At 40.2% G+C, this 21,206-nt stretch overlaps 2 protein-coding genes across 3 annotated transcripts; one reads left to right on the top strand and one right to left on the bottom strand.

Moving 5' to 3' along the window:
• The first annotated feature begins 1,820 nt into the window (after window positions 1-1,820).
• Window positions 1,821-14,631, top strand: LOC126596111 (cytochrome b5-like). 2 transcript variants are annotated; one of them, XM_050262586.1, is made up of 4 exons: window positions 1,821-2,134; window positions 8,520-8,586; window positions 13,572-13,814; window positions 14,006-14,631. In XM_050262586.1, exons 1-3 carry the CDS (start codon window positions 2,048-2,050, stop codon window positions 13,811-13,813), a joined length of 396 nt encoding a protein of 131 aa, XP_050118543.1. In that variant the 5' UTR covers window positions 1,821-2,047; the 3' UTR covers window position 13,814; window positions 14,006-14,631. The 2 variants fall into 2 exon arrangements, with proteins under 2 accessions (XP_050118543.1, XP_050118542.1); XM_050262585.1 differs by lacking the exon at window positions 14,006-14,631 and having other exon boundaries at window positions 1,823-2,134; window positions 13,572-13,962.
• LOC126596109 (uncharacterized) lies at window positions 3,572-6,052 on the bottom strand. The gene has a single exon (XM_050262582.1). It carries the CDS (start codon window positions 5,279-5,281, stop codon window positions 4,358-4,360), a length of 924 nt encoding a protein of 307 aa, XP_050118539.1. The 5' UTR covers window positions 5,282-6,052; the 3' UTR covers window positions 3,572-4,357.
• Window positions 14,632-21,206: the final 6,575 nt, after the last annotated feature.

Below are 21,206 nucleotides of genomic sequence, written 5' to 3'. Positions count from 1 at the left end.
GGATATGTTAAATCCTCACCCTTCTTTTAGGATTACAACTCTAATAAGATATTAACTACTAAAGGGAATATTCAAAGATATCCCTAGATATACTAGAATTTCCACAATCACATTTCTATTATAAATGACTGCAACAAATAGACTATGATTCTCTCATCTCCTCTTTACATCCCCTCCTCTCACATTCTCTATTTTGTCTTTCTTTTTCTATAAAAAATTAATATAAGATGTTGACGTGGCTTAACCGTGATCGTTCAAATAGGAAGGGAGGGAAGGGAAGGGGAGGGAAAAAAAGCGGGAAGAGAATCCTACTCCACGCTATTTTCTCACCCACCATAAAAAAATAACTATTTTTCCAATGAAGGTGTTATTTGGATCAAAGCAACTTGACAAGAATTCTCAAACTCCACCTTTGATTGCAAGGTGGACACCATCACTTCGGATTCTTTGGATTCGTCCATCTTGGATAGAAAGCATCCAACTCAACTGTCGAATTCTTCATAAAATAAAAAACAACGCCATTCTTTTTCATCCAAATTTTGTTGTTCACGTGTTAAGCTTGAAAATTCGTCACACGTGAGGGGATGTATTAAGAATGAATATCCCATTGATTGGAGGAGGGAACTTACATGGGTTTATATGTAAGTTGAGTTATTTCCCAGTTTGCCAATTGGTTTTATGTGGAACTCCAACTTTCTTTATTATGCAAATTAACTTCTTGTGTTTAATTTCTTGTCATTCTTTAGTTCATTGCATTTACGTTCCCTGTATCTGTATCCATAAAACTTGAAAAATCCAAAATGCACGAATCAAACCTAACCACCCTTGAAGGTAAGGGTGTGAAAGAACCTAGGCCAAGAGGTTCATTGTTTGGTTGTTCAATCGTCTTGATAAAGAAGTCAAATCCCAATGCACACCATTCAAAATTTGCTTATCCAATTTCTTCGACGGAAGGTAGATTCGGCAAGTCTTATGACATCTCCGCTTCTTTCTGAATCGAGATTTGCACCTGTTTATCACATCCATAGGATTTTCATCGTCATTTTTGGAGTTTGACAGAGTATAAGATCGGATGGTGGTTGGGGAAATGAGAAAATTACAGAAATTAATCGTAGTTTATGGAATTTTTCTCTCTTCATACGAATGAAATGTACCAAATAAACGGGTGAGAAAACTTAACGTTAGGGGTAAAATTGGAAGCCCAATAAATTATTTTAGCTAGGCCATTTTAGATTTTGTCATAACCATTAAATAAAGTCATTACATGGTTTTTAGTTAAAATTCAAAGTTTAAAAACTATTTCCATTAATTTGCCTTTGATATGATTTGATTCAGGGCTGGTTTGGTATTGCTGTGCTTTGAAAAAAAGCTGCTGTGAGAATAAGCGGCTGTGAAATAAAGCAGCAGAGTGTTTGGTAAACTTTTTTGTAAAAGTGCTTTTGGAAAAAAAAGCAGTCTGATAGTGGGTCTTTTCATTAAAGGAGCACTGTAGCTCCGTGTGCTTTGAAAAAAAGCCAGTTTTCCAAAGCTGCAAATAGTAGCTTCAGCTTTTTCCTTTGATTTTAGCTTATTCTCACAGCAGCTTCCAAAATAAGCCATTTTTTTCAGTTTACCAAACACCTAAAACCCTTATAGCTTTTTTTCATGAGTGCTTTTTTTTTAAGCACCTCACTCCCAAACTAGGTCTCAATAAGGCAACTGAATCAAACTAAAACCGTGTCGGTCCCTAAAAAAGCTCCATAAAATTAGAATTCGGCCCCAAAACAAACGCACTACATGATTAGATAAACGTGAAACTAACAACAAAAATGACCAAACTTTCCACCAAAATCACCAATTTACTACCAACCCAACGAATGCCCTCCAATCCTCGTCCGCGTACCTACCAAAAATCTATTCAATAACCTAACAACCCATCCGGCTCTCTGTCTCTGTCTCTGTCTCTCTCTCTCACACACACACACATTATTTACACTACACTGACATCAAGTTTCCCCCTGCATCGTCTCCTTCCATCAGTACGCAACGGAGATACCAAGAAAGGCAAATGGGTAGTGGCGGAAAGGTTTTCACTTTGGCTCAAGTCTCCGAGCACAACACCCCCAAGGACTGCTGGCTTGTCATCAATGGCAAGGTTCTCCCCTTCCCACTCTTCAACATATTTTATAAAATCAATCATCTTGCTTGCTTCTTGGATTATATTCTATGTCTTTATTTTTGAAGGCTGTGATTCAGTAAGGATTGGGAATTTAAATCCTTGCATGCGAATTCAACCATACATATGATGAAAATTGACAATTGTGTTTCTTGTTAGAATCGTGGATCTTGGTTTTTTTGTATTTTTTTCTTTTTGGGAATTCACCTGAAGAGTTGTTTTTTACTTTGTTCAAGAACAATCTGTTGTTATGCATGTCAAAATTCATGCCCGTAAAGTAAATCTCGACATCGTTTCGGTTAATTTCTTACCATGAAACTTTGATCCAGATCATGTCAATCTTTGGTGCTATTTGGTTGAGCTTATGTTTATGTTTATGGCTTTGTTGATATTCCACTATCATCTTTAGATATAAATTCGCATGGATGTGTTTCTTTAAAGCAGACTACTTGGTAGGATCCATTCCGTAGGAATGGAGAAGAAAAGGGTAATGCAAGGAAATTAAGAAATAAAATAACAGTTTTTTTCATTCATGCCTTTCCCAAATGGTGAAAGGAGGCTTATATACAACCCTAGAGGAGGGGTGCCCTAATTGGAACACATCTCCACCCTCACTACCGTTGGATGAAACCAACTACTACTAGGATAAGACAAAATACCATAAAGATATAAACCCAATAACTAGGATCCTAACATTCCCTTCCCCTTAAAATAAGGCATGTCCTCATGCCGTCAAGTTGGTATGTAGAGACTTGCGCTGCTTGTTCTCCCAAGCCTTGGGGTTCCAAAAAAATTAGCATGATAAATGCTTCCAAAACCAGTGGTGTGAATCGCCAAATAGACCACAAGTCTAGCAAGCATGTAATATAGCCAATTTTTGCCAAACAATAAACCCAAGGAACCAGAAGACCTGGAAGGATTGGAGAAGATGGCAGGCCATTGGTGGAATACAGAAAAATGACACTATGATGCCCTATCAGAAAGTGCCTTGTTGCAGCCATAATCCATGAAGGTGTTGATATAGAATCAGTGAAAAGTGCTAGTGGATTTGTGCCGCACGTCTCAACTGTCGTATTGTGCTCCAACTGCCGAGATTCATTTAACAAAGTAAACAGGAGAGAATTCAGAGGTCCAAAACCAAAGAATGTTGGGCAAGAAACTGAGTGTGACTCGTTGGATACAACTGCTAGTTCCATTGGAATCTTCAAAACTATGAAATTTGAGACATCAAGAAAAGTGATTGATATCCCCAAAGTCATATAGGAAATGTCGTCTTGGAAAAGTATTTGGTCTCTGAGTGCACTCCTTAATTGGTCAGCTTCCACAAACCTTGGATAACCCAGTAATCTGATATATAAGAGGTGAGGAACTAACAGCTCTATCGGAACAATGTTTCCCAGTAAAACACCCATCCACACAATTAATGAGACGAACACGTTACGGTTCTAAATCTGATTATCAGCGAACGAAACTTTTGGATTGAACCAATAGCTCATGCAAGTGATTTCAGTAGTAGCAAACGAAAGAATCGTGCTAACAAAAATATTTTCCAGCTTATACATTGAAAAGAGCGCTAAGGCCACACACACGAGCACTGCATGCGTGTAGTCATTCCAATAATGCAGAATCACATCAGTCATCCCGTTCACATGCTCAGTGAGTAGGTTGGAGATCCAAAAATAGTGTGGAAAATAACTTGTCACAAAGCCATTGAATACCTCAATTCTTCCCAAATATTTTGCTGTTGGAAATTCAGAAGTATGTCGAATTAGTTTAGAATTCAAGGACTGCCATTGCCACCAAGTCTCGAGAAGAGTGATGCAACCAATCAGGTATTGCAGATCAACATTATGCCGATATGATCCCACAATTAATCCATACAGCGGTATAGTGAGAGAGGCCATAATTCCATGCATCAGTGCTTGTGATATTACCTTGGTCTCTTTTTGCAAATTTGAATCATAACATTGATCGTTGTTATCATAGAACTCGGAGATCAGAACGATAGCATACCACATCAAGTTGGGTTGGGTGGTCTTGCAGTAACTCGCAAAGAAATCATGAGGAGGTTTAGAAGGCACAAGCAGGTAGGATACGAATTTTGAGGTACACTTGACAGAAAAGCTGCCCCCTTCCTGAAACTAAGGATCACTAAAATTCTTGCTAGTTTGGCCTTGCATGATTGGCTCCATAAAAATCATTTCAGGTTCTTCTATCATACGCAGTGCCCAAAATCTGAATATTTCCTGCAAGACCATGCGGTCCATCGTTGCTCCACACTGGCAAACCAATGCTCTCCTGAGCATGACCAAGTAAGCCCTCCAAGTATACAAAAAAAATCATCTCACTAGCATTGAGGCCAAAGTTAGTAGAAGCCAGCTCAATCAAATCATGTAAAGGCAATAACCCATTTACGTTTAAACGGTCAAGGGTTTTGTAGTGTCTCTCAACTAACTGAGAAAGAGTATTATTAGACACAAATAGAGAAGCTATAACATTAACCAGATATGTAGCAGTGCACTCAACTACAAACTTTGGACCATTAAAATGCTTGCCAAAAGCATTCAGTATAACCATGGGATCAGTAATAAGAACAAGACCAACAAGTCTCTGAAGTGGAGGAATAACATGGGTGGTTGCAAACGGGCAAACTCCAACAATAGAAATATGATATGGTTCATGCTCATAAATGCACAACTCCCAATCATGAAAGAAACCGTGCATTTCGGTCATAGAAACAACATAATCCGTTGAAAGATTGGAACAAGAACAGTACCTCATGTACTGAGATTGGACCATCAAGTGCAAAAGCCTAGATTTATGTTGAATAATTCCTATTCCTGTGGCAAGAAGGAGACAAGTAGAATGCATTGAAGGATTTATGAGGTCTAGCTGCAAAACCAAAAACTGAGGGTGCACATCGAAATGGTTCTCGTGGCACATAAAACAGCACATCAACTCTATAGTGTTAGTTACAGCATTGCCTGGATCCCATACAGGCCGAAAGTCAAGGTTCCTAGGGAACAGCAGAGAGAAATCAACATATAGGTCTATAGCCAAAGCATCCAAATCGATTTCCGAGTGATATAGGAAATCAAATAGAGTACCCATATTGCCATCACTCATCTCATAGACATTTCATCAACATTTCATCAAACAGTTCAGCTGCATTCAAAATACCTTTCTCGAATGTGCCCACAAGGTACTTACAAAACCACCAACTGGAATCGTTAAAAAAAAACATCACATAGGAGCCAACAAAATAAAACCCTCCAATTTCCCGAACAATCATTCAAAGAATTAAATATCGTAGGTCCAGTTTCCGTAGTGTCAAGGAAAGAGAGCTGACGAAGGCGCATTAGTTGCAAATTGACGTCTGAGTGTGTGAGCGAGAAACCCATACTTTGTACACCTTTGTCTAAGTCGTTGCAACCACTCAGATGTGGTAGTGCATCGGTGGAGTTGGTGGAATTCGGGACCAACAACGACCCATGAGAAGGCAGAATAGTATAGGCAAAGGGCGATGAAGGAAAGCCAAACATTGACACAGTGACATTTGGTGGTGCAGTTTGATGAGTGCCCATGGACATTGTGGGCGAAGACCCAATTTTTGGCGAAATTGAGGAAATCAAAACGGCAGAGAAGGAGCAAGGAGCCTTCGTAACTGACTCCAAATGCGGAATGGAGGTCAGTGGCGGCGAGTATAAGAGCGGCCTCGAGTAAGGGTTTGACGGCGTCGATTCAAGTGCACAGTAAGGGTTCAATCCAAGCATTGAATCCAAACCCTCCAATTGAGACTCTATCCCATCTTCTCCTTACGTAGGCTGAGTTTGCAACTTGTCTTGGCAAACACGCAGAGAAGACACGAATTCCGTAACACGCTGAACCTGCTTGCCCAGATTCGCACGATGAAGAACTGGCTCGAGCGATGCTGTTGTGAACTCTAGGACGGCAGGTGTAGACATCATCGGCCCCTGTAAGTCTGGAGCTGGAATGGTCATGGGCGAATTGGGAGGGGTCGAGTAGGCATGGGTGAAATGGGGGCCGTGGGTTGGTGGAGGAGGCGGGTAGTGGTGGGAGAAATGTGGGTTGGAGTCAAATGGATGGAAAACAGAGCTGCTGGATGACTGGGGTAAATATTTGGAGGTGGGGAAATCACCAACGAGATGGGAAGAGGAGTGGAATGGCGGCGTGTTAGGAGAGGGGGATGAAGGACCAGCAGCGAAAGGGGTCGTCAACGAGTGGAAGGTAGCGATGGGCTGTGGCGGAGAAGTACTCCATGTGGGCTGAGGGAGGGTGGTGGGTTGGGTTTTTAGAGAACGGAGCTCCTCAAGACAAGTTTGTTGGAGTTGCCCCTGGTGAGCAATGTGGATGGCCAGATCTGCGAGGTGGTGCTGTAGAGCATTGTGCCGTAGGTTCATCAGTGTGACCTTGGCACGCAAGTTTTGGATTTGAGTGATGATTTGCTGCTGCGGAAACTGCCAGTCGAGTGCCGCCTTTGAAACGTCGGTCACGGGCACCGATGCCGTGCGCTTGCCCATGGAAGCACACCTGGGCTATGGATACCAGATGGTAGGATCCATTCCGTAGGAATGGAAAGAAAAGGGAAATGCAAGGAAAATAAGAAATAAAATAACAGTTCTTTTCATTCATGCCTTTCCCAAATGGTGAAGGGAGGCTTATATACAACCCTAGAGGAGGGGTGCCCTGATTGGAACACATCTCCACCCTCACTACCGTTGGATGAAACCAACTACTACTAGGATAAGACAAAATACCATAAAGATATAAACCCAATAACTAGGATCCTAACACTACTAAATGGTTGCATCTGCAATTTGGTTTCTATTGATTCGACTACGGCTGTATGCCATAGGAATCTGGATGCGGACAACCTGATTTTAAGAAAATATAAAAGTTATTTTGTTCCTCTTATCTCTTTGTAGATTTGAAAAATTTTGGTACTTTGATTTGAAAAATTTATTGACATCATGGGGTTGATGCCTACCTTGAATTTTAGAAGGCCGAGTGCCAATCAAACTCTTCCTCATTGATTTAGACTATTTTGTTCCTCTTATCTCGTTGTAGTTTACTCCAATAATAGTATCTATATTTTTACTGTCACTTTAGTAATTTATTTGGTATTTTCTTCCTAAGCTTTAGCATTTGGATACAAATGTCTCCTTCTCTTGTTCTGCAAATCTACGAGTATATGTTTTGAAACACTATATTTGATGTCTAGAGCATGCTTAGTGATGCGATTCTCTTCTAGTGTAGGACTTGCTAAAAAGATTACAAACTAAGAAAAGCACATTATTATTTTTTAGACCAGCTGATTTTGTTTGTTTGTTTATTTATTTATTTTTTATAGCCGACCCCACTTAGTGGGAAAAGGCTTTATTGTTGTTGTTGTTTATTTATTTATTTTTTAATCAGATCAGCTGATTTTGTTAAATTATGACATTTCCTGCATTTCTGACTAAAGGGTTAAATCAGAAAAGCACTATGACCATGATTTTCAAACCATCCAATTAGGTGTCAAACATGGATGAATTGTCCCACAAGTCATGACCATCATAGCTGAAATGGTGTATAATTACTAATTACCGTACAGAACTCGTATATCATATAGCATTCTAGATGAAGTGTCCTCCAAATCCAACCATTTCATGCCTAAGCGGAAGTTGTGCTGATTTACTTGCTAATAACACTTAAGTGATATGGTGTCTAGAGGTACATCCACGACAAAAGTGACAGCTTGCAAGTAAAAAGTGGAAATGCTATAACCTCAAAATATAATCTCCCAAATTTGAAAAAAAATAAAATTTTAATTAGCTTCTTTACAGTGATGTATTGTAAAAGTTAATTTGTTTAAATTGTTATAAGGATTCCTTAGACACATCCAGTTTAAGGATGCTTAGATAGATACATGCAAAGGAATAATTGACTTTGCATATAGTTGTTATAGGCAAAAGAATAATGTTTCTATGGACAGATGTAGGCATGAAGATGGATGAACAAGGCCAAATAATTAGCTGCTGTGTGGTCATATAGAATTATTTTTTTTGTCCTCCACAAAAATTAACTCATTGAGCTGATAACAGTATAGAATTCTACTTGTTTCCACATCTAAGAAAATATCTTGTGATAATTTCCTCTGTTTAAAGGTGCATTCTAGGAACTAGAGGTGTGCTTGAAGTCTTAATAGTTTTACACTATCACGGGATGCCGAATGACCAAACTAGTATCTAACTATCAAGGTGTTTGGTATTGCTGTCTTATTTCTAGCATAAGACAGTTAGCCTGCTTGCTTTTTTCCCCAATTATATCACCTAAATACTGCCAATATCTGTTTTTGGATCAGGTATATGATGTGACCAAATTCTTGGAGGACCATCCTGGTGGTGATGATGTATTGGTGTCAGCAACAGGTATGATGTTTGTTTATACCATATTTAGGGCCTCGTATTTAGACCTTGTATAAATACTCAGAGGACTTAAATGTAATTATGTGATAAGGGAAGGGGCAAATATGTAATAAGTGAGGAGTCCTTATTCTATAAAAGGACCCCTCACCCTCACAATTGGGAGAGGCCATTCCTAAGCCTTCTCACCCCTCTCACATCCCCTCTCATATTACAGAGGCTCTCTCCCTCACTTCTCAGAGAAATACAATACAATCAGTGTGGACGTAGCCCAAACCTTGGGGTGAACCACGATACATCTTGTGTTATTTATTTTACTTGTAGCTTCACGGTCGGAATTACGTTGTACCAAGACCTCCAGTTTTGTGCATCAACATTTGGCGCCGTCTGTGGGAATCGACACAAAAAACTATGTCGGTTCTCTTTCATTTTTTCACCTCCATCGTGAATCTGCAAAAATCTGCAAAAACCCAGAAATAGAAAAGATCCAGATATCAAATCACTCATCTCTCTCTCTCTCAAAGAAACACAACCAAGCTGAGAAAAAGCCAATCCATCCATCTATAGAGAAAGAACTCATTTTGAGTCTAAATACAAATGAGAAGCTTTAGCTAGCTTTCTTACAACATCCGGGTCTTTGGGTAGAGAATATCTCTGATGGGTTGGAGATCAGCCATGGCTGCCAAAGCCCAAGGTGACAGTGAAGATGATGATCCTTGTTGTGTAGGCCCATGGTGCTCGACACCCTTATCAAGGTCAAGAAGGAGATTATGATGGGAACGCCGACGCCGAGTCTCCCAAAAGCAATGGCAATATTGGCGCGAGGGATTGTGATGGGAAACGGCTTAAAGCATCGACTAGATGCAGAGATGAGAGTGCCCGTGGGTCAAAAGCCGAAGCGGAAACCGGTTCAGGCAAGCCGGCGGAGCAAAATGCTTAACCACCTGATCCGCCTAAACAGGACTACATACATGTCCGAGCTAGAAGAGGCCTTCTACTACAAAACCTTGCAGGCCCATGTCCCGCCTTTTCAAGACGGAGCTTTTGCCTCTGTGCAAATAACAACTCGTTGGCTCTCTTTTCGAGCCGCTTCCATCTGATACCGGCTCCTCGAACAGCTTCTTCCATCTGAATGCGGCGTTCGTGTTGGTCTTCATGTTTTTGACCACCTGATCAGCCATCAAAACACCGACTCCTCTATGTAGAATTTCCATCACAGCTGAAGCACCGGTGCACGAAGGAGCTTGGGCAACGTTTGACCATCAAAAATGTGGTGGACGTACTCCAACTGGCGAAGATGTGCGACGCGGCAAATCTCTACCTCAAGTGCCTGAAGTCGGCTGCTAATCACTTCAAGGTTGTTGGACAACTGAAGGATGGAAGTTCTTGCAAGATCACGACCCTTGGCTCGAACTCGAGATCTTGCAATTCATCGATGAGATCGAATCACGAAGAAGAGGACAAGGAAGCATAGGGAGGAGCAGAGGTTGTATCTCCAACTAAGCGAAGCAATTGAGTGCCTGGAGCACACATGCAAGGAAGATTGCATGAGTGGTGGACCCAACGACATGGAGCCAGGTCACAAGAGGGGCCCATGCAGCAAGTTTTCCACGGGTCCAGATGATGTTCCAGCACTTCACAACCAGTAAGCTCAAGCAGAAGAAGAGAAAAGTGTGCGATCGTCCGGACAGCAATCTGGTGGTTGAGATTTGGCGAGGTCTGCGAAGAGCCAGTCCAATCTGCTACGGCATCGACTCAAAACGCAGCACCCTCCGGTTTTCTTTGCCTGGCCTGCAACCCCAAAATGCAGCACCCCACTTCTCCACTGAATTCCGATCCTGACCAACAAAAAAAAAAAAAAAACAGAGAGATATTGGAGATGTCGTAATGAACGGGCGATGAATTTCAGAGATTTGTTTGCCTACACAGATCTCCCTCCTTTCTGATATCCCCAGACCACTGAATCAAAATCCCAACAAAGCTTAACCCATTAATTTCCATTTAACCACACAAATGGGGTGTCTTTTGAAGTAATTGCTTCTGGGTCGGTTTTTCGTTTGTGGATTAACCACCAGGAATTTTTCGATTGTTTGTTGGGGTCCAGGCTGGCCCAATCTCTTCGGTTTGAAATCAGGGGAGGAGCTCGAATTGCCTGAAATTCTTCCCGGTTCTTGTGTCAATTCCTCTTGCGGTGAATGTGAAATTTACCCTCAGTCCAAAGGCTTTGTTTTGGTGCAGACAACCCAAAGGAAAAAGAAAGTAAAAGCAAAGCAAAGCAATGCAAGGAAAGAGAAAGAAAAGAAAAAGAAGAAAGCAGAAAGAAAAACAGTCAAGTGAGCTGCGGCACAAAAGCAAAAGACAGAGACGCAGTGGAGAGAAAAGAAGAAAAGCAAAAGATTTTCGTATTATTATGATTCCTTCTGTCTGCCAGATGAAGAGATAGAGAGAGTGCAGTAGAAAAACACTGCAAAAGCAAGGAATAAACACCCCACCAGAATGATGTAATTTATTTTCCTTATTTTTCGGAAACATGTGTATAAACCCCGTCAGAGGGTAATATGTATAAACCTCATCAGAGGGTAATATGTATAAAACCCATTAGAGTGTAATATGTATAAACCCCATCAGAGGGTAAAAAAATAAAAAATAAAAAAAACGACAAAGCCCACATGGGCTAGCATGTTGTGGAGGGCGAAGGCCTATAAGCCCGAAATAGCACCAACCAGGTCATCAAAAGTATGCCCAGTACTCCACAATTATTCGGCACTATTACCACCAACCAAGTGATGAAATGTACAACCCGTACTCTAATATCATTTGACAACTAGCCTTTCATGCCACCAACCCGATGATGAAATGTACAACCCGTACTCTAATATCATTTGGCAACTTGCCACTCATACCACCAACCAGGTGAAGAAGGAACTCATCTTCATGAGCATGAGCACTACTCATGTCAATCATACATAAACATTCATGAGCATCACTCATATCAATCATACATAAACATTCATGAGCATCACTCATGTCAACATTCATGAGCATCACCCATGACAACATCTATGAGCATCACTCATGTCAATCAACATAAACATTCATGAGCATCACTCATGTCAATCAGCTTCAAAAGCTTCATTTACAGAGCTCTAACTTCAAAAGCTTCATTTACAAGAGCTCTAGCTTCAAAAGCTTCATTTACAAAAGCTCTAGCTTCAAAAGCTTCACTTGCAAAGCTTCACCTACAAAGCTTTAGTGCAGGGAATACAAATACTACCTCCGAACAACCGCCACTTCGGCCCATACATGGATTCAATTTGAAGTCTTCAGCCAACAGACTCTATTGACCGAAGACTTGAGGAACTACATTATGTACCATATATTGGGCCTCAACTGGGCCTCATGAAAAATACTTGGGGGACTCTAGCCCATCATTCATGTACTGAAGAACGAGCCCTTATTCTATAAAAGGGACTTCCTCACTTTCATTAGAAAGCACTCATCACTTATGTATTGAGGAGCGAACCCTTATCCTATAAAAGAGACTCCTTCACCACCATTAGAGAGCATCAACTCTAGCCCATCATTCATGTATTGAGAGGCGAACCCTTATTCTATAAAAGGGACTCCCACACCTTCAAACGCCGCAAGCCGAGCCAACCAAGGCAACATGAGCTACGAAGCCGAGCAACCTCGCAGTGTGTGCTACTTCTAGTTGAGCGTCATTTCAGATTGAGCACTGCCTCACATCGAGCATCAGTTCAAGACAGCATCTAGTTACTTTGGCCCACACATGGACTGAATTTTAAGTCTCCAGCCAAAAGACCTTCTTGACTGAAGACTTGGAGGACTATTGTTTATACCATATTTAGGGTCTCGTATTTAGATCTCGTATAAATACTTAGAGGACTTAAATGTAATTATGTGATAAGGGAGGGGCAAATATGTAATAAGTGAGGAGTCCTTATTCTATAAAAGGACCCCTCACCCTCACAATTGGGAGAGGCCATTCCTAAGCCTTCTCACCCCTCTCACATCCCCTCTCATATTACAGAGGCTCTCTCCCTCACTTCTCAGAGAAATACAATACAATCAGTGTGGACGTAGCCCAAACCTTGGGGTGAACCACGATACATCTTGTGTTATTTACATTATTTGCAGATTCACAGTCGGATTTACGTTGTACCAAGACCTCTGGCTTTGTGCATCAACAATGTTAAATGAAATTTCTTTAAGAATTAATTTTTAAATTTATCAAGAATTAGTGAGCAATATACAAACTACATTTAACATTTGAGTTAATAGTTCACACAGAGTCCAACCAAATTGAGCCTTTAGTAAGCTTATTTAGGTGTCACCTTCTGTTGCCCATGTTGCAATGTGGTTCAAGGTTCTGAACCATCTATTTTTGTTAACTTTTATTCATTTATCATCCTTGAATCTCCATTGGACGCACATAGACATCTAATTGTGATCAAATAAATAGACCAACATAGTGCTTCAGTTAAAGCTGAATTGTGGTGATGGTCAAATAATTAAATAGTTGAAAGGAGACTTAAAAATAGACTTTTTATTGTTGAACCACACTGCAGGGTCGGCCTTACTGGATCCCTCAGTAGGAGGGCTCTGATAAACTATATATCTGATATTTTTGCATATAATATTCACTGGTTTGATTAGATGAGAATGATTGGGATGAATTTCATCCACTTTGCAGTCATCGATATTTTATCAAACGGTTGACAAACAAGTCCTTGTTTTTTCTACTTTAGTAGAGAATGACTGTATACATCCCTCAACTTTGTTAATCATGTTGACTTCACTGTATCATCGACATGATTAATGACCTGCAGAGGTCTGCAATGTTTGTGATTTTTCCAATTGAAAAATCTTGTAGCGTGCATTCTCATATTATATGTGTATGTTGTTTCTTGTCTCTTTATGCTTATCTTTGAATACAAAGTGAACTTGATGTTGCTATGTATTTTTTCCAGGGAAGGATGCAACTGATGATTTTGAGGACGTGGGTCACAGTGATAATGCCAGAGATATGTTGAAGGACTTCTACGTGGGAGAGATTGATGCCTCTACCATCCCCAAAAGTACCACGCCGAAGCAGCCTCATTACAACCAGGACAAGACTTCAGAGTTTATCGTCAAACTTCTCCAGTTCCTGGTTCCCATTGCAATCTTGGGTTTGGCTTTTGGCGTCCACCTTTACACCAAGTCATCATAAGGTTCTAGATTATGTTATTGTGACAGAATTGTTAGTCGTATATTATTGTGACGAGTAGTGAATACTACTCACTTGGTGTGGGCAATCTAAACTATTTTTGTCTTGCATCGGATCGGATGATATGTTACTGGTATTGTGTGCTTGTCTTATCCGCTCCCGCCTCCCGGACTGAAGTAACTTAATCCTATGCAGATGTTTTTCACCTTCTTGGGAGTCCGGCATGCCGAGATTCTTTTCCTTTTGACTTGTGAAGCAAGATGGTTACTCAAGTTTGGAAACAAGAAAGATCATTGAACTTCTTGTGTGGGCAAGTGGATTGAATCAGATATCTAGTTGAGCGACAATAACCGTGTGCTGAAAACCGAGAAGAGATAATAACTCAGAGATGACAGATGTCCGACGACAATACCTGTGCTTGATTCAACAACTGTCGAGGCCAAAATCTGTTCGACTTCAAACACCATACAGTATCAAAACAAAGATTATCGACTTGATTTTTGAAGTTTATGTTTTATACAAGTGGGGGTAAGGGTGGACGAACGGGCCTGAATTCGCAGATTGTGGCGGGTTCATGCGGTTCTGGACGATTTCCAAAATTCGTAAGACAAAATGGGGCGGTGTGGGTCAAAAAATCTATGGAAACGAGGCCCTGTCCTGGACCGTTTCCACGATGCGGGTTCAGCCTTGTTAGGAACCTGTATGTCTTATGGGCTAGGTTAGTAATTGATGGGCTGAGGTCATCTTGAGGATTGGCCTATCAGCTCAAAAGCTTCTATTACTTTTTTGCGTTTTTTAAGGTGCGGACCGCATTTTGCAAATTTTAGGTGCAGACGGAATCTGGTCCGATGGATCAAACCTGAACGGCTGAAAAACAATCTATCAAAATGGCTTACTATGAAACCAGGTCATCAATGACCCGTCACTAAATTAAAATGATACCCGGCAAAATTTCAAAATTTTGGGGATTTAAATACTTCCCTCCCCGACATCAACAATAACCTGCTTCAATTTGTCTTGTCATCCCAAAACTCTATTCAACTCCCGTGTATGCTCAAGCAACCCTGCCATCGACAACAACATTCCCGTTCGAAAACTTGTTTCCCGTTCCAAACCCATTGGTAGTTGTGTTGTGCTTGTCTTCTCCAGCCTCATTGCAATTCCAAACAGTATTTAAGAAAAGCAAGGGAGTTTGGTTGAAGGCTGTGCAGTATGTTCCATAGAAATGACATGCTTTTTCGCTTAATTCAAGATGGGTTCAACATCCTTGCACCACCACCGACGTCATATTTGTTTCCCCCCATTCAATTTCAAATTTGGTGAGTTTTGAAAATGGAAATCTAGAATTTAATCTTGTTATTTTCTGTTAATTATGATAAATTAAGTTAGTTGTAAGGTTTAATTATGCATGTTCGTTGATATAATTAGTTGAAATTGGTGGATATATGTGATTTTTTGGGAAATTTGGGTGCGTTGTGAAGTTATAGAGCTATGTTGGCGGGTTGTGTAGAGGATAGGTCTTTAATTGTTGTTTTGGTAAAGCTATAGTTTTGAGTTGGGATTGATTTTTGTTTCTAAAATATTGTTAATTTTATGATAGGAGTTGATATTGATTAAGTAATGATGCTCTACTGACAGTAGATGTATAGGCATGAAACATTATTGGACTACGAATGGCTTGGTCCCATTTACAGCACGTTGGTAGCCTAATCTAAGGGTTAATGCAGCCATGAAATAAAAGGAAAAGTTATTGCGCTTTTGAACTGTTGGTTATTTATTTATTTATTTCATGTCTCAGAAGCGAGTCATGATAGTGGGACAAGTACGTTTTTATGTCATTTGTCAATCTTGAACGTATCTTGTGATCGAGGCGTGACAGAAGCCCGCTTCCCAAACCAAAGCCTAGATTTGAGAATGTTTAGCAAGATCAATCCACCAGGAACCACATCCACATCCATACATGCTAAGAAAGTCACCAAACGTAATATATGGGGGGGAAGTCAAAGAGGGTCTATAAAACACTCTTGTTCCAACGTGAAAGTTCCACACTTCACCCAATATTTTCAGCATGCCAATTCGACAGTGAGATGTGAATATAGGGCCTTGTGTGAAGATCGAGTCCATAACCCTGAGATCTATCATGATTATGGGTTGCAAAAGAGGAGGGGAAGCAAAAGAGATGAAGGAAAAGAACGGCTAAAGGAGAGGGAGGAACGAAAAGAATGTATTTAGAATTTTGAATCTCTGATGTTAAAGTTAGAATTTTGAATATGATGTATTTAGGAGTTTGTGGGTAGCAAATGGCTTTGCATTTTAGTGGGATGGGAGTGGTATTTATAGGAGGGTGGCCGGCCCTTTGGGTGGAGAGTGGCTGGCCATATATGGTGGTTATTGGAGAATAATTGCAAGATATTTTGAGATATAATTGTTGGAAGTATGCCCACAAAGCCACTCATTTGATGTAATAGCTTTTGGAATACTTATTGTATTAAACTTTTATATGTTTAATGAAAGGCAAAGCTTATTGTTAATCACTATTTATTGTATCATGTGCTTAAGCAATAAGGGAATCCAAGGGATGCATTTGATCTAAGAGATAAGTGATTTGAGTAAGTTAGATTATCGAGACCTTTCTCTTATGTTCATTCCTAAAACGTTCCTAGCCATAGGATTGCCAATTGGGCATTGACAATCCGCTAAGGTTAGTATGTGTTATGTCGACTCAAGTGTGAGTATGACTAGTCTCAAGTCATTTGGTGTTGGACACTAAGACAAACACATAGATGCTCGAAAGTGTAATCGAGTACACTGAACGACGATCAAAAGAGAGTTCGAACATACATGTCATGTAAGAACTCGATAGTTGCAATATGCAAAGTAGTCCTTTGACCTGAGGCATCATAGATGTCTAATGGTTAGGTCCTTGACCTTTGATCATGTCAAAGGCATTCCATTGGAGTGTCCACGGCATTGTTAGGGTCAAGCTATCTAGTCATGTAGGCATATGAATGCACAACAAGGGATCTCTAACCTTCCATGGTGGAAGGAGAATACTCTAAGATGTGATTCGAGAGTCTTTGGCCAAAGCATATGAATATGACTTAGGAAGTTTGTTCCAAATCTTATTCAAAAGAATCATATGGAGAAGTATCACATTGGATAGTAGACATGAAACAAACTATCACTTAAACAATGTGATTAAGAGTATTGTATTAGATAAGGACTGTATTGTATTGTAGTTGTAACTGGATAGGTTCTCCAACCAATTCTACTTAGCTTGGGTAACCATGACATGCTGCTAGGTGTCACTCATGGTTTGTGGAAGCCCTGATTATTAGCAAACACTAATTTTAAGGGAGAATTGATATGTGGTTTCAATTCACAATCGATCGTTAAAAGTAACAATCGCCCACTGCCTCGCTAAATGGAACCTAATGGATGGTACAACGAGTAAGGATGAAAGTGAAGAAATTAAATGAAATGGATATGCAATTAAATGGTTTAATTGAAGAATGGTCAAGATTAATTAATTAGTTAATTAATTTTACGAAAGGTTCGTATTGGGCTTTTAAGTTGGTTTTGGGTTTCGGGGCCCAAAAGTGTTTTGGTCCACAAGGCCCATTATGTTTAAGTTGTATGACAACTAAAACAAAATGGGCAATAAGCCCAATCACAACAAATAGGCCGGCCATGGTGAGGAGAGGGTAAAGGTTTGCTTAATTGCAAGTTTGCCACTCACCTAAGAAAAGTGTTATAAAAGCAACTTTATAGCTATTTTTCTCATAAGGGTTTTTCTTGTAGAAAAGAGGTGAAACCTATTCTCTCTTTTTCAACAAGGAGGCTGGCCACTTAGAGGAGATTTATCTAGCAATCTTTTATTCTCTAAGTCATCCATTTCATCTTCACACCTCACCCTTGGTGTGGAGACTTAGAGACACCAAACCTTTGGTGTTTTGGAGATCCTTTCCTCACATCCTCAAGGACCAAAGGAGCACAAAAGGAGAAGGAAATCACAAGCAAGATCCAAGGAGTTTGGAGGTGACTTGAAGGCCCTCCACTTGGGTGAATCCCTTGTGTAAACAAGGATGAGCTTCAAGGGTAAAGAATCTTTAAATTCTTCATTCTCTTTAATGTTGTTAAAGAGTCTTTTGGTTCACCATTCACTAGGCTTTGAAAGTCATGGGTTTTATGAATTGTTTTTGAATGCATGCCTACTTTAATGTGTTAATAGTTTGCATATGTATTCAAATGTTCTTACTTGTTCTTAGCTAGGACAAATTTTTTCCTTCAATAATATCTTGCAATTAACATGGAAATGATTTCTAATTTCAATAGGAAGTTTTGGGAGTTACCTTTTGAACAAAATCAATAAGGGATTGATGAGGAGTGATAAGAGGAATTTGAATAAATACCATATTGATCACCTTTGACTCTTCCTTGATTGAGTTGTTATTGTCCGTTGTATGTGCGTGGGAATCTCGGTGTGCTTCGAGCGTAATCTCGTCTTATTTTACAGAAAAGTTCTCATGTCACCTCCATGATTTTTTGTTCCACAAATGCCCCCACACCCACTGGGCTGCTCACAGGAAAGGGTAGTAGGTGTAGAGATCTCTAATAGCTTAGGGAAACATAAGATAGTTTCCTAATTTGATGCAGATTCCCAGTTTGACTTGGAATTAGATTCTTCTAGGAAAGAGAAATAAATTGCCACTAAACCCTACCTTAATTAGGGGATTAAATTAACTTTGGAGGGCAATTATTTATCCCTACAACAAAGAGAGAAAGCTAAAGGATATTTGTTCCCTTTTCCCTAGCATTCTTCTTCGCTTGCCCGTGCAAATAACTGTCTTCCTTTGATTTCTTTGTCTTCTCCGCATTGCACCAAGGTAAGGAAAACATAATTTTCTTAGTCTTCTTCTTCGGTGGTGCTGTCGTGGGGCAATCGTCAGGGTGGTATGGCACGTCGGTTGGCAGGGTCTAGGAATTGGCTCGGCATGGGCCTAGGAGGTAGTGTGGCAGGGACCATGGCTTGGGTTGCTCGACTTGGCTAGAGCCAGGGGCAACTGTGCAGCTGGGGCTGCGACTTGAGGCGCTGGGGCGCAGTGTTGGGTGAGCTGTGTGGCTCAAGCCCTTTAGGCTATTGGACCTGACGTGTACAAGTCGGTGTTTAAGAGAAATGAGGAGGTCGCGAGCCTCTTGGGCTGCTGGAATACTGGGCATGTAGGCCTCCTACCTGTTGGTCTGACAAAGAAAATGAGGGAAAAGCCAGCATAGGCTGAGCTCCTCTGCTGAGTACTGTGAATGGTGTTAGCTGCTTAGTCTTCTTCATTGGGAGAAAGGTGGGCTGCCGCTGGGGAAGAGATAAAGCAGATGGTAGAGGCATTGGCTTGTTCGATCACTGTCGTAGAGCCCATTGCGAATAAAGGTGGAAAGAAGAGACCTTCCCCGCCTGTGTAAGAGATGCATGTTGAGAAAAAACTGAGAACTTCCTCTGCTGCTCGTGAAGATGCGAAGAAGCTTGTGATTGACTTGACTTCTTCCAAGGGGAAGATGAAGGAAAAATTTTGTCCTAGCTAAGAACAAGTAAGAACATTTGAATACATATGCAAACTATTAACACATTAAAGTAGGCATGCATTAAAAAACAATTCATAAAACCCATGACTTTCAAAGCCTAGTATATGGTGAACCAATAAACTCTTTAACAAACTTAAAGAGAAGAAAGGATTTAGAGATTCTTTACCCTTGAAGCTCATCCTTGATTACACAAGGGATTCACCCAAGTGGAGGGCCTTCAAGTCACCTCCTTGCTCCTTGGATCTTCCTTTGAGGATTTGAGGATAGAATCTCCAAAACACCAAAAGCTTGATGTCTCTAAGTCTCCACACCAAGGATGTAGTGTGAAGATGAAATGGATGACTTAGAGAAGATTAGATTGCTAGCTAAAATTCCTCTAAGTGGCCGGCCTCTATAGATAAAAAGAGAGAAAATGTTTCACCTTCTTTCCATCAAGAAAACCCTAATGAAAATAAAGCTATAAAGTTGCTTTTATACTTCATCACAAATGAGTGGCAAACTTGTAATTAATCCAAGTTTGCATCCCCTCACCCTATGGCCGGCCTTACCTTGTTATTGGGCTAATTTGCCCATTTTGTTTTAGTTGTCATACAACTTAAACATAATGGGCCTTGTGGACAAAAACGCTTTTGGGCCCCGAAGCCCAAAACCAACTTAAAAGCCTAATACGAACATTTCATATAATTAATTAACTAATTAATTAATCTTGACCATTTTTCAATTAAACAATTTAATTGCATATCCATCTCATTTATTTCTTCACTTTAATCCTTTCTCGGTGTACGATCCATTAGGTTCCAATTAGCGAGGTAGTGGGCGATTGTTACTCTTAACGATCGATTGTGAATTGAAACCACATTTCAATTCTCCCTTAAAATTAGTGTTTGCTAATAATCAGGGCTTCCACAAACCATGAGTGACACCTAGCAGCATGTCATGGTTACCCAAGCTAAGTAGAAGTGGTTGGAGAACCTATCCAGTTACAACTACAATGCAATACGGTCCTTCTCTAATACAATACTCTTAATCACATTGTTTGAGTGATAGTTTGTTTCATGTCTACTATCCAATGTGATACTTCTCCATATGATTCTGTTGAATATGATTTAGAACAAACTTCCTAAGTCATATTCATATGCTTTGGCCAAAGACTCTTGAATCATATCTTAGAATATTCTCCTTCCACCATGGAAGGTTAGAGATCCCTTGTTGCGCATTCATATGCCTACATGACTAGATAGCTTGACCCCAACAATGCCGTGGACACTCTCAATGGAATGCCTTTGACATGATCAAAGATCAAGGACCTAACCATTAGACATCTATGATGCCTCAGGTCAAAGGACTACTTTGCATATTGCAACTATCGAGTTCTTACATGACATGTACGTTCGAACTCTCTTTTGATCGTTGTTCAGTGTACTCGATCACTCTTTCGAGCACCTATGTGTTTGATTTAGTGTCCAACACTAAATGACTTGAGACTAGTCATACTCACGCTTGAGTCAACATAACACATACTAACCTTAGCGGATTGTCAATGCCCAATTGGCAATCCTATGGCTAGGAACGTTTTAGGAATGAACATAAGAGAAAGGTCTCGATAATCTAACTTACTTAAATCACTTATCTCTTAGATCAAATACATTCCTTGGATTGCCCTATTGCTTAAACACATGATACAATAAATAGTGATTAACAATAAGCTTTGCCCTTCATTAAACATATAAACGTTTAATACAATAAGTATTCCAAAAGCTATTACATCAAATGAGTGGTTTTGTGGACATACTTCCAACAATCTCCCATTTGCACTCAA

This window comes from Malus sylvestris, chromosome 13 (assembly GCF_916048215.2).
Source record: "Malus sylvestris chromosome 13, drMalSylv7.2, whole genome shotgun sequence".
Classification (NCBI taxonomy): domain Eukaryota; kingdom Viridiplantae; phylum Streptophyta; class Magnoliopsida; order Rosales; family Rosaceae; genus Malus; species Malus sylvestris.
The sequence above is the reverse complement of the archived record's forward strand: the minus strand, read 5'-3'. Positions and strand labels throughout refer to the sequence as shown.

Coding starts and splice junctions, on each gene's coding strand:
- LOC126596109 (XM_050262582.1), bottom strand. CDS start 5,281: ATGAGTGATGGCAATATGGGTACTCTATTTGATTTCCTATATCACTCG.
- LOC126596111 (XM_050262586.1), top strand. CDS start 2,048: ATGGGTAGTGGCGGAAAGGTTTTCACTTTGGCTCAAGTCTCCGAGCAC. Junction 2,135..8,519: donor GGCTTGTCATCAATGGCAAG/GTTCTCCCCTTC, acceptor TTTTTGGATCAG/GTATATGATGTGACCAAATT. Junction 8,587..13,571: donor TGTATTGGTGTCAGCAACAG/GTATGATGTTTG, acceptor TATTTTTTCCAG/GGAAGGATGCAACTGATGAT.